Source organism: Lagopus muta, chromosome 15, assembly GCF_023343835.1.
Source record: "Lagopus muta isolate bLagMut1 chromosome 15, bLagMut1 primary, whole genome shotgun sequence".
NCBI classification, from domain to species: domain Eukaryota; kingdom Metazoa; phylum Chordata; class Aves; order Galliformes; family Phasianidae; genus Lagopus; species Lagopus muta.
Genome location: NC_064447.1, coordinates 11,161,646 through 11,182,186, shown reverse-complemented (window position 1 = coordinate 11,182,186; position 20,541 = coordinate 11,161,646). Strand labels below are relative to the sequence as shown.

Below are 20,541 nucleotides of genomic sequence, written 5' to 3'. Positions count from 1 at the left end.
GACACTGGAAAGAGAGAGGCCAGGCCAAACCAACTCCCACTGATGAGAGGAACAGGAGGTGAAGACAAGAACTGCGGCAGAAAGGCCCGAGAAAACGGAAAACCTGGACCAGCCCTATCCTTCCAGCTTCTGACACCAGCATCCCTGCCATGAGCTCCACGGCACCCTCCTGCTCTGTCCTCCTGAACGGGCACAAGGACACGCTCCTGACACCGAGCGCTCAACACCACTCCACTCAGCCTGTCCTACCCACAGCCAACATGCAGACACATGGGCTGGCATCGCCTTCCCACCGTGAGGCCGTGCTGATGTCGAACGCTTCCACACCACTGATGTGAGACCATCCTCCCTGACCATCGCCGCGGCGAGACCCCGCTGCATCCGAGATGCTTTCCCCAAGTACGACCCTGTGCAGCGACCCTGCCATTTTCCCATCTTCCCCAAATTCCAGCCTTACTTTCCACTCTTGCTGTCACTCTTCCCTCTCTCCTTAATGGGCGACAGAGCGCTTGATCCAAGTTTCCTCTTCCTGGGCCTTCCAGGGCCTCTTCTCGCCAAGCTTCTACTTTTCTCGTCATGCTTTTCCCTTTAAAAAAACCACACGCTTCACTGTTAACCAAGGCAACAAAACAAAACAAAAACAAAAAAAAAAGGAAAAAAAAATAGCAAAGAAAAAAAAATCAAATTTTGCAACCAAAAAGCAAACCAAACAGGGAAAAAATAACAAAGCAAATAAATCCAAAAAGAAGAAAAAAGGAAAAAAAAAAAAAGAAAAGAAAGCAAGCAAGAACGGGAGCCAACCCAGAACCTTCGCCTGTCACCGAACTGCTAAACTGAGCTGCTGAAGCCAAGGATGTCTCTAACAATGGTCTCCCAGCTGAGTTCACCAGTGATGGGGGGTGTGTCACATAGCCTAGGAGTGTGTTGTGCAAAGCTCTGGCGAGCCGTACCACGAGGAGAGGAGACAGGGAGAGATGGAAGGCTGTTTTCTCTCCTGGACCGAGAGGCAGTGGTAGGTGCCCAGCTGGAAAAGAGAAGACCAAGTGCACAGCCTGCCACTTACTCGGAGTCCCTGCGCCTCTGCAGCTTCACCAGCTCCCGCTGCTTCTCCTTGTAGCGCCGCTGCAGCTCCGCCAGCCTCATCCTGTAGTCCAGCTCCATTGCATCCATGTTCTCGATGGCTGATTTGATGGAGTACATCTGGGGGGAGGAGACAAGAGGGGTGGAGAAGGTCAGGGCACGTCCTGCTCCCCATTCTAGACTGCGGAGCCTTTGCAGTGCATCCTGGCACGACACCCTGTGTGCTGATACTGGAGCAGAGCACTCTTGTCCCCACTAAGCACGGCCCAGGAGTGACATGGGAACAAAACCAGCCAAGCAAAGATGCTTGATGGCTGGGCACAGCTTCATCTCTGAGAAAGAGCAACCTCCCTAAGTAACCTGCGGAGTGAAATACATCCATGGAGTCTCCTCTCCCTTATTTAAAAACACAGATCAAAATATTCCTGGAACACTTACTTGCTGGGTACAAAATAACTTCTCAGTGTCTCCTATGGGGAAGAGTCAGGAAAGAAAAAGAAAGGAAAAACCCTGCTGCCACTATCTTTACTTATTCTCCCCACCAAAGCAGTAACATACGAGTTCCTGCTGGCTTTGTATTACAAGCACCACTTCCAGGGCTAGGGAGAGTCCCACTGAGATCAATGGTGTTGATTCACAAACAAGAGAGAGAGCTGAAACGCATCATGCCAACTCATGTGCCGTTAGGAACACGGAGGGAAGTTCTGCCCAATGCAAAAGGGTGGCAAACAGTGACTGGGAGGGCAAGCAGTGGTGAGCGGATGCACCGTGGCTTTTCAGGCCCAGCCACACTGAGAGCTACTTACAGGCTCATCTTTCTTCTGCATCCAGCTGTACTTTTTGTTGGGATTCAGCTCTCGAGGCAGCCGGATGGTTTTCAGACTTTCCATAAAGGGGGTGGAAAGTACTTCCATGAGCATGTGGGTGCTGGCAGCCAGCAAACTCTCCAGCGTTGGCCGGACAGGGAAACTCTCTGAACCTGCTGGGAAGGACATTAAAAAAGCTAGAGGTTGATCCTGTGATACTATCCCTCTGGTGGGCACTCATCCCTTCTCGATCCATGACAGCTCAAGCAGTCTCTGGGATATCCCAACCCCCACTTGAGATCTCCCGTTGTACCCCGCCACGCTGCAGCTTGCAGCTCCCACCACGTCTCATCTCAGGAAGTTACTGAAGGTGAGATCCTTTCAGGACCTGCCAAGCTCTTGGAAAGCATCATCCGGAGCTCCCGGGGCCTCCTGCGCCAAGCCCTGACAGACTGCAGGCTCAGCCCCTGCCAGAAGGGTGTTACCCTGGCAGCTCTCAGCAAGTGGGGCTCCATTTCCACTATGCATACCACGAACTGTCTAGACATGGGGAGGGCCTTTGGAAGAGGGGAGCAGTCCAGGTGCCACGTGCAGCTCAGCCTGCTACAACAAAAACTCTTCCTCAAGCCCCTCCAAAGTGCCTGAAGTTTGGGGCATCACTCCTGAAGTTTGGGGCTGCAAGAGACCTCAGCTGGGTCTCTGCTCCTCTGTCCACGCAGAACACAAGCAGACCTGACTCAACCCAAGGCCTGCCAGACCTCGCTCCCATCACTTACTTTGCATTTCTTGCTTCCGTTTCTCAAGCTCCATCTCCGCAATTTCACTCAGCAAAGTGATCCCTTGCAGGAAGGAGTGCTCCAAGGCCTGGTCAGGTAACACCTCCATCTGCATCTGGGACGGAGCGACGCTGGCAGTAGTCAACAAAGAACAAGCCTGAGGCATTTCCGTGGCAGCCACCAAAGCGTTCATCCCCGCCAGCGGGTCGCCCGGCTTGATGTCCAGAGTCGGGATTTGGCAAGAGATTGCCTCATCTGGGTACGAGGGCATCTCTGGCCCCTGCTCACCCTCCTCAGAGGGCAGGCTGGGAAACTCCCTGCCCCGGGGCACATCAGACCCCTGCAGATCCATGGCTACAGAGGCCTCTTCCTGCTGGGGAGTCAAGTCCATCTCTGGTGTCTCGCCCTCTGTGCGCACTAGCGAGCTGTCGTAGTCCATGTGCACTGAGCAGGTTTCTGCTCCGCCCTCAGCCTCTGCCTGAGCCTCATCTTCCACCTGGCAAGCCACAACCTGGTAAGGAGGTGGGCAGCTCTGGAGGTCTTCCTGGTCCTGTTCCATAGCACCCAAGGCTTCCCCTTGATGCAACAGCAAATTGCAGCTGTCCACATTCTGCACTGGGACAGCCGCAGTGGTGGCGATGTTCAGAGCCCCCATGTCCTGCTCGCAGATGCTCTCTTGGCTTTCCTCCATCTGCACTTCCGATTTCACCCTCTCTTCCAATGACTCCTCTTCTGCTGCTGTTGGGATGGGTTCCAGCATTTTGGACGGAGACAGGTGGATGGGTTTGACTTCAGGGGAAAGCTCCATGTGCTCAGAGCCTTCGGCAGGCAGCGGGACATCAGGAGCCAAGCCGTCTGCATCAGCCGCCGCGGTGGGCTGGAGGAGGTAGGGGTAGTGTCTGCCGAAGGAGGGAGGCAAGGACTGGAATGGATATCCTGGGGGGATCTCTGCAAGACATCGGAAAGGACAGGCTGTGTAACGGCAAGGTCTCCAATGTGTCTTCCCTTATGGAGGCACAGGGATGGGTTCCCTTTGCTTCCGTCAGTTCATAGCCCTTCCTACTCTCACAGAGTGGCTACCTGAGCATCCCTCTTCTGGCCAAGCCACCAGCCTGTGTCTCAGGCTGCAGCACCAGAAATGTCCCTTCTGCATATCTCCAGCAACTACAGTGGGATCTGCATCCTGCATTCATCTTCCCATGAAGATTTCAGCTCCGGAGGAACCAACCCAGGCTCAACCCAAGGGAAGAACAGAGCCCACAGCACCAGGTGCCCCTAGAACCCAGGCAACGATCCCAGCCAACCACAGCACTCTGCTGCCTGCCTCTCCCCTGCCTTTTACAGAGGCGCGACGTGGTTTTCTTTAGGGAAAGGGATGGAAGCAGGAAAGAGCTGAGGAGAAAAAGGGAGGCAGGCACAAACACAATGGGACTCTGTCAAAGCAGGGCTTTCTTACCTTGGAACAAGGCCTGAAACGGACCAGCAGCCTCTTTTTCCAATTCCAGGTCTTTCTTCTCCACAGACTCGGGTGCCTCTTCCTTTGGAGGGATGGCAGGGGCAGGGGGTGGAGAGGCAGGGGGCGGGCTGGAGGGGTGGGAGCTGGGGGTGGCAGGGTAGGAGTAGGCTGGCTGCGAAGGTGGCTCCTCCATCTTTTGGATCACCTCAGCTTTGAGCACAGACACGGGTGAGGCCCTGGGAGAGAGGGGAGGTGGACTCACAGCCTTGCTGTAGGACGTGGAGGCGCTGGGCGACAGCACGGGCGGCTTTCGGTGTACCAGTCCTGGGGCAGAGGAGGACAGGCCCGATTTGGCGCTGTCCAGGCTCCTTTTCGTCACCTTCTCTTCCATATCTGCACGCTGCTCGTTTGCCTTCAACCTCTCCTGCGATAAGAACAGAGCAAAACTCAGTACATCCCCACCTGCTCCTGGAGAGCAGCACACATCTACCACCAAGTGAAACCAAATCTTTATCCAAACCCACTGGAATTAAACATGCTACCAACTGCAACACCATTTTAAGGCCAATGTGACAGCGTGGGATGCTGATCCCAAACTAACACCTCCCAGGCAGATGTGTGCTGGGACAGAGAAGGGTTAAAGTGCTCAGAGGTAGGAAAGGTCTCCCAGACCTGAATGAAGACCTGATAGGAAGCACTGGCAGAAACAGATGTAGATTCCTCTGGGACTCATCATAGGCTTATAATAGCCTTTTTTATGAAGTTCCAGATCCAGGAGTCATGGGAAGGGTGTCTCAGCTTTCAAATGCAACCCAAAAAAAAAGTGGTTTCTATTTCTAAGCCTTCAGCTTGGCAAGCACAAATATAAAGCTAAGGCCTAAAAACAGATGACCACTACAAAAATTAACTGGGTGCAAAACACACCCAAATGAAACCTAACGGTTGCCAAAACCTTCTGGTGAACGGGAGCTGGCTTTAAGGACCCAGAGCAATCACTGCCAGCACTGCAGGAGGTCTGCCTGGAGGTGAGCGTGGATGAAAGCACTCAACAAGCAGAGCCATCCCTAGGGAAGGAATCACAGCCATGCCATGGAGCACCTCTCCTGACACCACTCAGGCCCTTCTACAACAAACCCCCCAGACAGCCCAACTTTGGGCTTTCACCTCTAAGCCAGATGCTCTCCAGGACGTACCACGAGCTGAGCGCTCCGCTGGAGCTCCATGGCGTGTGCTGCTTGCTGCTGCAGGATGTACAGCTCGTGCTGCCGCAGCAGCTGCTGATGGGAGAGGAGCTGGAGCTGGTGAGCGTGCTGCAGGGAGCTCCGGGTCGGGGGGTACATGGCAGGCCACAGCGGGGGAGCCCGGTCCATCAGCTCCGCTGCAAAACAAGCACGGTTAGAGGATTAAGGCCTGCTCAGGGCAAGGGTCTCTAACCCAATTCCACGGTGAGGGGACGCCAAACATCAAGCCAGGCAAAAACGCTACCAGAAATGCAAAGGGGAAAGCATGCTGTCTTTCTCCCCCACTTCTGGGGCCATCTGACTTGCTGTGCTCTCCCTCAGCCTTGGCTTGCCCACCCTTGGTTGATGCCAAGGGCAAATTCTCCTAACCATGGCAGCAAACTCTGCGGGGTTCTCTACAGGGTGAGAAACCAGTGCTGAAGTCAACACATCTTCATTTCCAAAATGTAGCGTAACAAGAAGCGAGCCCACGGCCACCTAGAGCTGTGGTTTCTGCTCCCCCTGGATACGACATTCACACTGAGCCAACTCCAAAAGCCACTTCCCCTCCTCAGGGATATGCTCGTGTCCTTACCAAAGTGCGGCAAGTGCTCACTGGGGATAACGACAAGTTGCCCCGACTGCGGGTCTCTGGCAAACTGGTAGGCAGAAGGGAGGGCGCCTCCCATGGCAGGGGGGAAGCCTGGAGTCATGCCCTGGTGCAGGGATGGGTGGCCAAGTCCTGGAAGAAGAAACACCACGATCACAACCGAGGGGATGCACGCAACAAGTCATCTGCTGTTTGCTGGCTCCAAAACAACCGCGCTCCCGTTCCCATGTGGTCAGAGAGCAGCCTCCCTGGGCACTCAGCAGTGGGTTGCATTGCTGTGGGCGCCCTGGGGTGCCTCTAGGGCACTCACCGTAGGGGTGGCCGGCCAGCCACATGGAGGGGCTGCCAGTTCGGGGGAGCCAGGGGTGCGCTGCCAAGTGCGAAGCCGGGTCTGTGGACCAGCGCCCGGAGCCCGCCAAGGCCGGACCTCCCGTCACCATCAGGTTGGAGTTCAAACCGTTCGTGGCGCAGCTGGAGGGGTGGATCCGAGCGAAATCCACCAGCTCTTTGCTCTCTCTGGTCATGAGGGAGGCAAGGGAGAGAATGAGAGGGTCTGAGTGCTGCAGGAGGACGGGAACACAAGCGCACGGGGCAGGCACAACCCTCACCTGAGCAGCTTCTCCTGGTCCCGCTCCAGCCGCCCTGCCAGGAGGTGGCTGTCCCGGTGACGGCTCCTCTCGTCCCCGCAGTCATCTTCAGAGCGGCTGTGCCCTAAGACACAAACCAGCGCTGTCACAGAGGAGAAGCTTGGAAAAGCTGCCTGCCCTAAGCATCGAGTTCAAGGCGCGGAGGACAGAGCAGGGCTGTCTGCACGGCCCCATTCTTGCTAAGAGGGGTTCCTGGAAGCATCACCCTCTTGGAAGGAGCCAGCTAAACCTCTGCACCAAACCACACGGCTGTGCTCAGTGCATCCCAGGGGAGATCTGAGCCACCTGAGGAGGCTCCTTACGCCCTCACAAACTGGGAGCACTGGGTGCACTCTGAACTCCTGTCCTCCTGCAGACGCTCACAAGAACATCAGGCTCCATTCTGCCATCCAGTCTCTTAGAGGGAATCTGCACTCTCATGCCAAACCATGCAACAGGAAAGGGTCTGGTGAAGCGAGGGTACATATGGCAGATGAGGGCAGGGATCCAAAACAAGGGCTGGCTGTTGGGCTGAGAGACAGCTCCTCCAGATCACAACAGCTCCCACAAGCACAGCCTGGCAGGGGAGGCAACAACCTGCACAGCAGCAAACACTGAGACACTTACCCTTGCCAGCCCTGCCACTTTTATTTATCTAAAACCTCCAGATATCTGACTTTAGATATGGTTTTCTGCAGCTTTATCCCTAACTACCTTTTTACACATGCATTTTTCCCCACATTCCCCTGCTGTCCTCATCCATGTTATTGTGTGGGTGATCCCTAAACCCCAGCCCTGGCGTCTGGGCAAGGCTTGGGCACAAGGACACCCCCTAACAGCCAGTCCACCCAGCTGACAAGCAGCTTTTTGAAGGAGGGCCCCACTGTGTATTTCCTCAAACCCAGACAGCCCGTGGTTTTTATGCTGTCAGGTCTCCAATTCCCTCAGCCTCTACTGTCAGAAGGAATGCAGCAACAAGACAACAACTCTCCCAGCTCCTCTCCCTGGGCTCCTTCCAAGGGCTGCAGGCAGCAAGCAAAGATGCTCTCAACACTGGCACACACCTCTCCCTCCCAGAGGGCCTTCCAAGGTCAGCAGCTGCCCCTCATCTCCCCCCTGTCCCCACTACCTGCGAGCTGCTACTCCCAGCCAGCTCCACCATCCTCTTCTCATCCCCACACACACACACACTTTCTAATTTGTGCCGTTCCTCCCCAGCCCTGCTAATGGGACGCTCCTTCAGCACAGACCGACGATTGTTCGGATGGTGAATGATCATTCTGTCCATATATACGAACATGACGCACAGACCGCATAGAAAAATTCAATCAGTTATGCACAGAGGAAAGGCTCAGGTCCGTTTCCCTGACAACCAATGCCCGGCACTAAATACTTGCATTTTACTTGCCAAATACTACAGATTAGCCCACTAAAGCCTGCTTTCTCCTTCTTAAAAGGTCTAAACATTCAAGCACTGTCCACTCAGCGCGAGCAAGCTAATGTTATTAGACGAAGATCTCCCTGCACACAAAGGGGGGGGCAGCATTTGGGGGGCGAGAGGAGGAGAAAAGCAGTCTTGTTTTCTGTCTGAAAGCCAACTGCATTGCTTAGCAACAGGCCAGAATTCAGCCCTTGTTTGCAGCCTTTTAGTTGGGCTCAGTAAATTACATTTAACATGAGTTGGGAGGGTCTGGGCGATGGAAAGGCAGAACAAGCAGAGCCCTGTGCTGCCCACCACATCCCCAGGCGGCTCCCAAGGGCGAAGGGAGGTGACAGGAACGGGGAGATTTGGGGTTTCTGATGCTCCCTGCACTAATGGGGGTCGAAGCAGTGGAAAGGAGCTGTGCTGGGAGGTGAACAGAGAAGGGAAATGGGGTGCTGGCAATGGGTTCCCTTCCTCCTCACTGCTCACATGGGTGGCTGAGCTCCCAAGCCCTCTGGGAGCCCCTGAGAGGCTCTGGGCTTTGGCTCAGTGTGGCTGCAGCTGATGGCCCGTGGCAGAGCAAAACTGCACAGAGCACAGTCCCACCAGAGTCGGAGCAGTGCAGCTGCAACCACACCCCCAGCGCGAGCACAGGACTGCAAGGAAGAATCCTCACTTTGCCAATGTTTACGACAACAACTTGGCTGGGAACGTGAGGCAAAGGGAGCTGAGAACAACCAACGCAGCCCACGCCACACGGCAGCTCTACCTGCCGCAGATCCGCACAGAAAGCCCCAGGACAGGCGTGGAGAACCCACCTTTGATGCTGCTGAGAGACAGCGAGCGATCCCGGTCCGCCAGGCTGGGCGCCAGCTTGCTGCTGCTACTGCTGCTGCTGTTATCCTTCTGCCGGGCCACGGCCACAGCGATGCCGACGGGCAGGTGCCTCACCTCCACCTCCCCCTGTGAGCCGATGCTCTCACGGCCGAAGGATTTGGCACTCTCGGGTCTCTCGGGGTCCCTCTTCAGCTGCTTGGCCGGCTGCTGCGTCAGCAGCTGCTGCACTTTGGAGGTGCCCAGCTGCGATGAGTCCAACTTCATGTTGCCCAAGCCGCCGAAGGGGCTCTTCTTGCCACAGCTCTGCCGCGACGCGGTCTCCTTGGCAAAGCTGCCGCTGTACTTGATGAGGCTCTGCATGGCTGAGCCTTCGCTGTGGGAGGTGGGGTGCAGGACGTCGGCAGCCCCCCGCGAGCCCACCACCGAAGAACGCGGCAAGCCGCTGGGGTCCAGGTAGACCTTCTTGGCTTCCTCCTCCACCCGGGTGACGTGGTTGTGCTGTGCGGCCAGCACCGCCATCTGCGTGGTGGCGAAGTTGCCCATCTCGAAGGGTTTCCACTTCTGCTCGGGGGGCTTCAGCTGGCTGTGGTCCAGGTGCTGCCGAGAGGAGTCCAAAGTGCCGTAAACCTTTGTCGCTTCTTTGGAGCTGGATCTCTGGAAGCGCTCTCGCTCGCAGGGACGATGTTCCGCTTCCGGACTCGACTTCAGCAAGTCCTTGGAGGCCAGGAACTCCCTGCTCTCCGGAGAGCCCAGCCCCGGCCGGTTGAGGAAGGGCTCCGACGCAACCTGTCTCTTCAGAGCCATGGAGTTGGCCCTGATCACTGAACCCTTCTCCCTCAGGACCTCCATCCTTTTGGCATCGCCGTGGCAAGAGAAGTCCTGGGAGAGGAGCGCGCGGGAGGCGTCGGCAAGGCAGCGCTCCGGGGGCGACTGCAGCACGCCGGCCTTGCCCAGCTCCTTCTCCTTGGCCTTGTTGTCGCGGGCCTGCGAGGCGATCTGGATGGGCCCGCTCCTCTCGTCGTAGGCCTCGACCGAAGGCACGAAGGTGGGGGCGATGACTTTGTGCTCCCTTCCCAGCTCCTTGGCCGGCGGGAAGATGGTGTACACGCTGGAATGGACGGGCTGAGGGGGGAAGGTGGCGGCGGGCGCCATTTTGCCCGGCTGCGAGGGATGCGGGGAGGGACAGCTGCAGGAGACGTGCAGAGCACCCACGGAGGGCAGCAGGGTCTCGCCCCGCTTCAGCCGCTCGGCATGGGCGTGCGCGGAAGGCCTCACGTTCTCGTCGTGCCGCGCAGGGTCCTTGGCGCAGCGGTCCTGCTCGGCGCCCAGCACCTTCAGCACGGGATCCCCGCCGCCGTTGCAGTTGCTGAGGGACGAGCTCTGCAGCGGGTTCTTGGATTTCGCCTCCCCGCCGCCCCCGCCCCGACTTGGCACGTGCTCAGCCAGAAAGGGCGACAGGCGCTCGCCCGCCTTCGCCGCCTTCTCCACCACGCTCACTTTCCGCTCGCCGTCGGGCTTGGTGTCCTGCGTCAGGTCTACCACGCTGCGGGGCCGCGGCTCCTCCTTCGGCCTGCCCTCCTTCTTGGTGAAGGGCAGGGAGAGCTCAGTCCTGCAGCCCCTCTCCTTCCCGCCGGGGTCTTTCAGGCTCTCCTTCGAGCTCTTGTGCAGCTGCCCCAGCTCCTTCTCTCTCAGCAGGGAGCTCGCCGTGTGGCCGCCTGCACTCCTCGCGAGGGGCGGCTGCGGGTGCAAGGCCGACTGAGCTGCGTGGCTGGATAGGTAGAATCCATCTGCAAAGCAAAAGCAAACAGGATGACAGCAGCCTCCCACCCCTTCAGTCCTACACAGGCACAACCGTAGAATCATTACGGTTACTTCTAAGATCCTCCGTGACACCAAACCGCATCCCCCAGTGCCACATCCAGCACCTCCAGAGACACCGACCCCACCACTCCTGGGCAGCAATGTCAGCGCATCACCGCTCCTTCAGAGATGAAATGGTTCCTAATACCCAACCTGACCCTCCCCTGAAACAGCTCGAGGCCATCACCTCTTATCCTATCACTGTTACCTGGGAACAGAGGTGAAGTCCCACCTCTCCACAACCTCTTTTCAGGGAGCTGGAAAGAGCACTGAAGTCCCCTCTGAGCCCCTCTTCTGTGGTCTGAACAATTTCAGCTCCTCCATCCACCTCCCGTAACACTTATGCTCCAGACCCTCACTGGACACAGTCCAGGGCCTCAAGTCTTTATTTAATGAGGAGACCAGGTTGTGAGGATGACCAGGCGGGGATCTCCAGGTTGTGAAACAACCCCAAATTCACACTGATGCAACAACAAACGGGGGCTGCAAGGAGGGACCTGGCCAGGTTCCCCACAGCAGTGCCACATTCCAGACTTCGGTATTGCTTAGACTGAGGGATGTTATCATTCAGGAATGCCACAACGCCCAACAGCTCCAGTTGCTGAGCCATCTCCAAAGGAGGGGCTGGGGGGAAGGACATGCGGGGATGCTCTCACCTTTCTGCGACTCGAAGAGGCTGTGCTGACCCAGCTGGGCCAGCAGCGGGCTGCCAGCACTGGGGGGCTCAAGGTGGCTCAGGGGAATGTAGGATGGGTAGAGCCCATTAGGCAGATGGGAAAAGCCTGCAGGAAGATGGAAACAGAAGAGGGAAACATGTTTCAGCCCAAGCAGAGTGCAGTCTGTTGAAGCTGTTGGTCCCCTGCATGGCAGCAGTGGGGACACGTGGCAGTGCATGGCACTGAGCACCACTCAGGTCTCCCATGCACAGCAGTACCCCACAGAGCACCCACTGGTGAGCTGCAAACCCACACTGTGCCCACACAGCCCATCCCAACACTGGGTACCAGCTTTTGGGAGAAGCATGAGCACACCACCCCCATCAGCTGGCACAAAACAGCACCACACCTATCCAAAACAGCACCTTATCCTAGGGGACGGCAATCCTGAGCTGAAAGCTGCCAGACCACCCATCAGCTGGTAAGAGAACAGCGTGCTCCCAGGTATGGCTTTTGTCCTGGACACCAAGAGAGCCCCCAGCATCTTCATGGAAATCATAAGCAGCAGCATTTCATAAATGAATAGTCATAATAAAATTGGGAATCAAGCGAGCTCTTGGCTGCAGGAAGCAATTCTTCTGCAACACTGCCACCAAACGGCACCCGGCAAGGCTGCAAATCCAGCACTGCATGCCGCCCCGAGAACGGGCAGAAGGGGAAGCAGCTCCCCAGTTGGTGTCAACATTTACAAACTGCATATAACCCATCAGGAGAGTCTGAAGGAGCCAGTGGAGCCCTCTGGAAGCTTCCCTTCAGATCCCATCATCAACAAACCACCCCAAAGTCCTACAATCTCACTGAAAGCAAACAGGCAATAATGACCTGAGAAAGCTTCGGGGATTCAGCTGGATCCAAACAAAACCACACCAAAACCAGGAGAGAGAAGTTCAGCCCCTGAAGCTTCATGTGGGGCACCATCTGCGAGAGCCAGTCAATACTGCACATTATTTAGACAGCCTCATCTGTACCAGCAACACCATTTGCCCTTGCTAAGTGCAAGAGGAAAAGCTGCTGGGCTGCATTTGCCCATCCATTCCCTGCCAAAGCCTTCCAGGAGATGAACCCAATGCGAACACAACCCCCGGACAAACACCTGAGCAGCCCTTCCTCTGCACAGCCCTCTGGCTGCTCTAAGCCTCACACACACCCAAAACCTGCTGCCTGGCAGCCCCAGGCACGTCCTGCAGCAGCAGGCACGCAGCGGTGGCCACGGGCAAGCCGCTTCCTCCTTGCATCTCTGTGCCAGAAAGCAATGCCAAGGGGAGAAACTCGACCGCAGTGAGCAACGCACAGCTCACCCCAACCATGGGTTCCTGCCAAAGGGAAGGGAGGGGAGAAGGGGAAACCACAGCCGTGTGCCCGGGGACGGGGCAGTCGCTGAACCGGCACAAGATGCTTATTGCCCAGGGATGAGCCCAGGGGCTCGGCAGGCTGAGCCACGCTCCTGCAGCCTGCTGATGGAATGCAAGGCAGGCGTGGGGCGAGGAAGCCACGGGGAGGTGGGAACAGCACCCTTGGGTATCCGATGCCTCTACACGCAGCCCATCTCCCCAGTGGTACAACGTCCCCACGTTGCACAGGAGCCGCCAACGAAGCCATCGATCACTATCACCGAGGGCTGCTGTTGGAGGAACTTGGCCGGTACAGATGTGTCAACCCTGCTGAAAACAGCGGCGGAGGGGAAGAGGCAGAGCCCTGTGAGTCACCACCAAGCGGGCACAGGGCGATGGGGAGCTGAGATAGCAGCGACCGCAGCAACCACACGCAAGAGCCTCACTCGGGGGAGCACCGGCGGGGTGCAGCTCTGTGGGGAGTTCAGCCCCACGCTGCTCAGACTCCAACCACCCGGCAGCAGCACCAAGAAGCTGCATCCCCAAAGCACCAGTACAAAGCTCTCCGATCCCCACTGTCAGCTGGGAGAGAAGCAGCAGCCCTGAGCAGGGGGGATCAGGAGTGAAAGTCCTCTCTGCCCGAGAAGCCGCAGCCTCACCATCGGAAGGCTCTGGAAGAGGTGAAGTAATTCTCCCCCATGGGCCCATCCGTCCGTTATGGGTTTCTGCCAGTGATGAAATATTGCTAACCACCAACACGTCGCCCCTTCCCCCAGCACCGTGCTGTGATGCAAGGAGCTGCAGGCCATAAGGGCCCTGAGCCCAATGCACTCCCCAGGACCCCTCAGATCTGAGCCTACGATCGCTGCACATCCCCAGTCCCACTGCCAGCAGCAGCACCCTGCTGGGGGAAGCCCTTTGGGGAACTCTCTGCCCCACCTCCCTGCTGCATCCCACAGCAGCACGGCAGGGGCTGTTTCTCACACACACATCTGCAGCTCGCCAACAGCTGAGAGCCGGCAGCGCTGACGGCATCAATCTCAGCCACCTCCTCCCTGCGGTGACACCCGAGGCACCAGAGCTGGTCCGACTCCGTGCCACACACGAGATAGCAGTGCTGCGAGCCCCCAGGCGCTGACATCAAAGCCTTGCATCAGATGCACCCGGATCGCCGCACTGTGCCACTGAATCCATCCCCAACGCCCCAAACCCCAGCCCCATCGTGCCAGCTGCTCCTAAGACACATTTACAGCCTCTACTCTGCCCGTCCCCTGAAGGACTTGGGGCTCGCTCCCTCAGTCTGACCCCCGCATCTCTCCCACCACCACGCCGCTTCCCTCCAGCTGCAAAACCACCCCTTTAAATCAAACACAAGCTCGCCACCAGCTTGGCACCCACATCTATTGTTTCTTTTCACTTTGCTTTACTCCGTGAAGGAACCCCGCTGTCCAGGCTGTTTTATTTTGAAGCAGCTCTTGCTCAATATTTACTACTGCTGGCAGCAGCGTCAGCACCGCAGCACCAGGCAGACCCCCCCTCCCACCAGTACCCAGTGCTCCCAGCACACGTCCCACCCAGCCCGGAGGACGTAGAGGGCAGGAGGCGTGAGCCAGGCTGCTGGCTGGGTTCTTTCTGGCCGTGAGTTTTACGAGAGCAGCTCTATAGGGAAGCAGCAGTGAGTTCCTGGGCAGCACGACGTGCTGCTGCGGCTCTCTGCCCGCCGGGGCTGGCAGCCCTGGTGTGCTCGGGTGCATGCAGGCAGGGCCATGCAGCCTGGGACACGCACAGCCAGCCCGGTCCCACACACCCCATGTTAATCCCAAAGCATGAAAACAGTCCAGGCGGTGTCAACACTCCTGTGTCACCACCGCCGGTGACAGCAGCCCCCTGCCTGAAACCCCAGCTGCCCCACACGCCTCCTATCTCCTGCTGAATTAAACCCAACACCCTGATGGGCACCTCCCCAAATCCACCCTCCAGCTCCACGTTCTGCGAGGCACTGGATGGAAATTAAAAAATAGCACCAAACTCAGATTCCTCTTCAGAATCCTCAAGAATGAAGCAACTGGATGCTAGAAAGCTGCCCTGCCCAGGATACCTCCCAGCCACCCGGCTGCCACCACTGTCCCACGAGCCCTGGGGACGGAGCTGTCTTGTACAGGGGACCCAAGGCCAGCACTGGTCCCACCGAGGATGTGCACGCATTATTTGCGTCCCTGCTAAGCAAAGAAATTTCACCCAATTCCTTCCTGTTATCCTCATTTTGTTTTGATTACTCAAAACCAGTGCACAAGAAGCAAACCATCGAGTCTGGGCTCCTGCACAATTAACCCAGCAACACCCACATGTTCGTTACAGGAAAGCTCATTAGGCAGCACCAGGAGAGCCCCGGGCACCCGACGGGGGCCATTACTGCAGCACTGCACAGCACCGGCCCCACATCACCTGCCAGCAGCAATTCCAGCAGCTTCAGAGAGCTCCCAGAGCCACGAGCCATGCCCCGCAGGCAGCGCAGCCTATTTTCAGCCACAATGACTTCAGTCCAGGTCACCAGCAGGTTAAATGGGACCGTGCCACGTTATCCGCCCCTCCTTCCCACCGAGAAACCCAACACCGCTGCGAGCCGGGCAGCAGCCAGCCCTAAGCTGGGTGAGTGCCACCCGCACGCTGCTGTGGACAAGACGGAGCGCCGTGCTGCACAGCGCTGCTGCTCCTGCAGGCAGACTGCAATCCCCTAAGCTGCTTTTCCTTAGGAACCCGGGCTGAAACGCGCCGTCTGTGCCCATGCTCTCCCCCTTCTCCCTTGTTCAGCCCCTTTTCCTTGCCCACATTCCCCGAGCATCGCCCACGCCACCTTCCTGCTCCCCATCCCAACACCAGGAGAGAAGCGCAGAGGCAAACGCCACGGCGCTGTGATTTAATTCCCAATGAACAACGGTGCTAATCCATACTCAAAGCCTTTGGACAGATTTCCAGCCTGGTCCCGATGCTGCAGAAGCACTACGTGGGTTTCCATCTATGTGTATACAATGAAACAACCACACAGCCCACGAGCACCTTTTTCTCCTGTCTCTCAACACCATCCAGCCTGGGCAGGGCAGAGCACCGAGCCCTCAAGCCCTGCACACACAGGACACCGGGCAGCACAGCACAGGCACTGCTCCATCCACACAGCCGATCCATGGCACTGCAGCCAGCCAGAGCCGAATCCCTCCGAAACCCTTCCTCCTGAGCACACCAGCCGCTTAATTTTATTGGATTTTTTTTTTTTTTTTTGGTAATTAAAAGCAATTAAACCAAATGTATTAAAAGTATATTCAAAACCACAGGGGGTGGTGCTGGAAGGAACGGCAGCGGGGAGGGCAGCGATGGATGGAGCGAACCGCCATCCAGGTTCGGCGGCGGGGGAAGATGGATAGGGGCAGGAGCAGGGGATGCAGATCTGCTCACCACGTCTGCAGCAAGATTAATTCCCGGCCATTTCCATTCCTCCAGCTGCTGCTGTGTCGGGAGCAGCACCGGGACCTTCCCACACCTCATCCTGGGGCAGGGCTTCCCCGGCACCAGGTCACTGGGGCTCTGCCAAGGAGCTCAGGGCTGAAGGCATGGCTCTGCAGCAGAGAACAGCTGCTAGGAGCTGGGCTAAGGAAGCTGTGTTAACAAAGCACACCTCAGCAAACGCAGTGGGTCAGAAGCAGAGCCATGCACAGTTTCAGGAGTCAGAACCCGAAAATACAGGAGGACACTGCAGGACCTGGCTCCAGGAGAGCCCTTGTGCCCTCTGCAGCCCTACACCAACCCACTCGAGATGGAGCTGAGGGCGGCACGCAGCTCCTACAGGACAGAAATCCACCCCACCTTGGCAGACAGGCTCCCTTCACCAACACAGAACACAAGGTTGCAGGAAGACACAAAAAACAACAACAAAATTCCTATCCCCCAGTGCAAACCCCAAGAGATCATTCCCGCCTCTCTCCAAACCCCACAGACCCACAGCAGCATCACCAAGCACCTCCCACACCCCGGGGCGAGCACCCCATTTCAGGGCCATAAACCACAGCAGAACTCCCCAGAAGCACCGCAGGGACCCACACCCCCAGCAGGGCTCTGCTGCCATTCTCAGGACGGCTGCAGGAGGGCTTTGCTGGCACAGCAATGTTCCCTTGCAGGATGAGGTCGGGGGGAGGGGAGGGTATCCCCTCTACGCTGGAAATACTCATGGCAGAGTCCGACCAGAGAAGCAGGAATGCACCGATAAATCTCTGTGTTTCACTGTACAGACCCCAATACAGCTCCGTGTTTCACTGCCTGCGCAGCCAGGGAAGCACACAAACACCAACACAGCGCAGCCACAAACCCAAGAAAGAGCACCCTGAGTCCACGGGGAACGTGGGTTTTTATTGTTATCACCACCCTCCTGACTGCAGCCAACCATCCACAACCCCATCCCCACCAGCCTCCACCTCCCCCGGACACAGCAGCTGCCAAGAACAGCACGGAGGTGGGGTGGGGAAGGGACGGAGGTGACACCACCCCCTACGAGGACCGGGGACCGACCCCCTCCCCCTGCTCCATACACCGCATCCTCCTCCATCCGCAGCCCAAATCCCACTGCTGCCATCGCCCTGCCCTCAGCCCATCCATGGGAAAATACCCCCAGCAATGTCCCCCTCAGCCCCGAGCCCCAGGCTGGGGATTGCCTAAACAAAACATTTCTGCAGGTATTTATTTTAGGAGGGAGCTGGGACGGCTCCAACAGCCACGGATGGGGGGGGGGGGGGGGGGGGGAGGGGGGTCACAGCTGGGGCCGGAGCTGCTCTATTTAAAGGCTCTGGCTGCTGCCCGCCGCCCTTCGTCCCTTGCGCAAGGCTCTGTTCCAAAAACAACAACCCAAACGGCACAACAACAGCGGCAAAGAATAAGGAGAAACACACACAGACACCAACACCGAACCGATGGGTCCGGGATGCTGCGCTGTGCTGAAATAAAGATAAATCCCTGCGGCACAATGGGAGCGGGATGGGGGCTCGGCGCTTTCCTTCGGTGACAAAACTGCAGCTGTGCAAGCGGAGGGATGGAGGGGAAGGGCAGAAATAGGGACTGGGGGGGGGGAATAACAAAAATAAATGCTACAGAAACAATCTGCCCAACGGCAAACTGACCCAACGTGCACAGCATGCATATGGAACACCGCAGATTGCCTTCTGCTGTATAGGAGGTGGGGGGGAAACACGGTGCGAGAAGGCAGCTAAAATACCGATAAAAACAGATTAAAAAGGAGTTAAAATGAAAGGCAAAAGAGAGGAAGCAGGCAGGGGTGTTGGAGTGCAGCCCTTGGTTGGGTAATTCCACTGCAGATCTGGGCACCGCCGCCCAGCACTGCGCTCAGGGCGCCGAGCTGATCGGTCTGGGCTACGGGAGAAAAGCAGAGGGCTGCGGTGGGGAAACGTGCTGCTCTGCTCAGCAGCTCACAGCAACCACCCCATGGTGGGGAGGGGGGAGAAAGGGGCAAAAATGGGAGGGAAACGGGGAAAAAGCAGGGGGGAAGGGAGAGGAAAAAAGGAAAAAAGGTGGGGAGAAAGAAAAGGGAAGGGGGACAGGAAAAAAGAGGGAGGAAAAGGGGAAAAAAAAAAAAAAAAAAGAACAAAAAAAAAGCAAAGCAAATCCATAGGGCAAAGTCCCAGTGCACCGCAGAGCGGCGGCTCAGAAGGGGGAAAGTAGGAGATGGAGCCAACAGCCCACGGGGCAACAGCACAGAAAGCAGAGTGCTGGGGAAAAAAGGCAAAAAAAAATATAAAAAAAAATAAAAAGGAGGGGAAAGAGGATTTTTTTTTCTTTAAATGGATCGGTGGGTCGGGTGCCCGCAGATGGAGGACGAAAATACGAGAACATAAAAATAATAATAGGAGGTAATAAGGGCAGCCGTTTCCTCTTCCCTCTCCGCTTCCCCCGAATCCGCCCTGCATTCCCTGCTCTCTAAGGGACGGCCCCACAGCCAGGCAGGGATTTTCCACCCGGCTGAGATTTCCCAAACCCGTGCCATAACTCGCTGTGCACAAACGGCCGGCTGCGATTTTCCCCCATCGTTTTCATTTTTTTGCATTCCCTGTTTGTTGGGTTGTTTTTTTTTTATCCCCCTCCTCCCCAAGCAAAGCCTTCGGGAAATGCCGTGCACAGAGCAGAGCCCGAAACAACGCACAGGGCATGGATTTGGGGCTCAGAACCACACGGAGTTGGGGCTGCAGAGCACAAACCTGGGGTTTACAGCACCGATATTCGGGATGGTGGAGCACGGATGTCTGGGCTTTAAACCAGCAATACGTGGGGCTTAAAACGCAAATCCTTGACATTCTGGAGCACTCGTGTGTAAGATTAACAGCGTGGGTCTTTGGGCTCCAAAGCACAGATATTTGGGGCTCTAAAACATGCATTTTTGGGACTCCAAAGCACACAAATCTGGGCTTGCAGGCACGTATGTGCTTGGGGCTGGGGAGCGCGCGGATCTGGGCTCTCAACACAGATCTTCAGGCTCCAAAGCACGGCTATTTGGGGCTCTAAAGCATGCACGTTTGGGGTTTCAAGCACAGATATTTATGGATTAAACCATCAGGATTTGGGACTCCAGAGTGCGTGCATTTGGGATATAAAGCACGGATCCCTGGGACTCAGAAGCATGAATTTTTGGAGTTAAAAATGCAGATATTTGGGGCTTGAAAGCACGGGTATCTGGGGTTTAAACAGCGCCCGTGTGGGATTTAATGCATGAATATTTGGGACTCTGGAGCACGCACACAGGCTCAAGTAGCTCAGCTATTTGGGGTCTAAAGCTCATCTATTCGTGGCTCCCAAACACTGGGAGCAGCAGTGCAGCATTGCGGGCGTTGGGGCTTTAAAGCACATCTGTCTGGGGTTTAAAGCCCAGCGATCGGGGCTCTAAAGCACCGATTTTTAGGGTCTAAAATACAGATAAAATGGGATTCAAAGCACGGATATGCAGGGCTGCGACCCGTGAATATTTGGGACTTGGGTATCTGGGGTTTAAAGCACGGAATTTGGGGCTTTAAAACACAAGTGTCAGGGAATGGAGAGCGCGCACACACGGGCTCCACAACACGGGCATTTGGGGCTGGAGGAGCCTCTATTCGGGGCTCTAAAGCACGGAATGCTGGGGCTCGGGACCAAGCGCATTCGGGGTCTCAACGCGCGGATCCCGGCACCGCAATGCACGGCTCTCCGGGCTTTAAAGCACGGCTCTCGCTACGAGTCGGCTCTACAGCACGGCCAAAGGCTCGGCTCGCACAGCTCGCGGATCCGCCCGGCGCTCTTACCGGGGTGCGCGTGGAGGCCGATGCCGGACGCCAGGAACTTGCCGGGTTGCAGCGCTGCGGGCAGCCCCGCGGCCAGGGGCGCGGAGGGGGGCAGGCGGCCGGCGGCCAGGCGGTGCCCGTCCATGGGCAGCCCCGAAAGCAGCGGCGGGGGGGGGGCCGTGCGCCGAGCGGGGGGGGGGGCCCGAAGTCTCGGCCATCCATCATCCGCTCGCCGGCTTCCAGGAGTCTCCCGGATCGCTCTCGGTGCTCTCCGCCGATTTTTCTCCTCCCGCCGCCCCCCCCCCCCTCCTTTTTTTTTTTTTTTTTTTTCTTTTTTTTTCCTCTCTTTCTTCTTCTGCCTCTTCTCCCCCCCAAAAAATCAGACGGTTTTCAAGAACAAGGCGTCCGAGCGTGCCATGGCGCGGTGCAGGGTGCCAGCCCCCGGCTCGGTGCTGCCTGCGGAGAGAGAGCGGGCGGCGGTGAGAACGGGAGA

At 57.1% G+C, this 20,541-nt stretch overlaps 1 protein-coding gene across 1 annotated transcript in view; it reads right to left on the bottom strand.

Moving 5' to 3' along the window:
- The window catches only part of TNRC18 (trinucleotide repeat containing 18), a 44,502-nt gene extending 24,217 nt beyond the window's left edge, over positions 1 to 20,285 (bottom strand). Inside the window, 13 exon segments of the mRNA XM_048962144.1 lie at positions 458 to 586; positions 1,064 to 1,200; positions 1,887 to 2,059; positions 2,663 to 3,610; positions 4,119 to 4,542; positions 5,312 to 5,496; positions 5,934 to 6,080; positions 6,259 to 6,464; positions 6,557 to 6,659; positions 8,816 to 10,621; positions 11,351 to 11,476; positions 20,070 to 20,232; positions 20,235 to 20,285. Of these exon segments, the coding sequence (XP_048818101.1) occupies positions 458 to 586; positions 1,064 to 1,200; positions 1,887 to 2,059; positions 2,663 to 3,610; positions 4,119 to 4,542; positions 5,312 to 5,496; positions 5,934 to 6,080; positions 6,259 to 6,464; positions 6,557 to 6,659; positions 8,816 to 10,621; positions 11,351 to 11,476; positions 20,070 to 20,232; positions 20,235 to 20,273 (4,586 nt within the window). The 5' untranslated portion in view covers positions 20,274 to 20,285.
- Between the last annotated feature and the right edge of the window lie 256 nt (positions 20,286 to 20,541).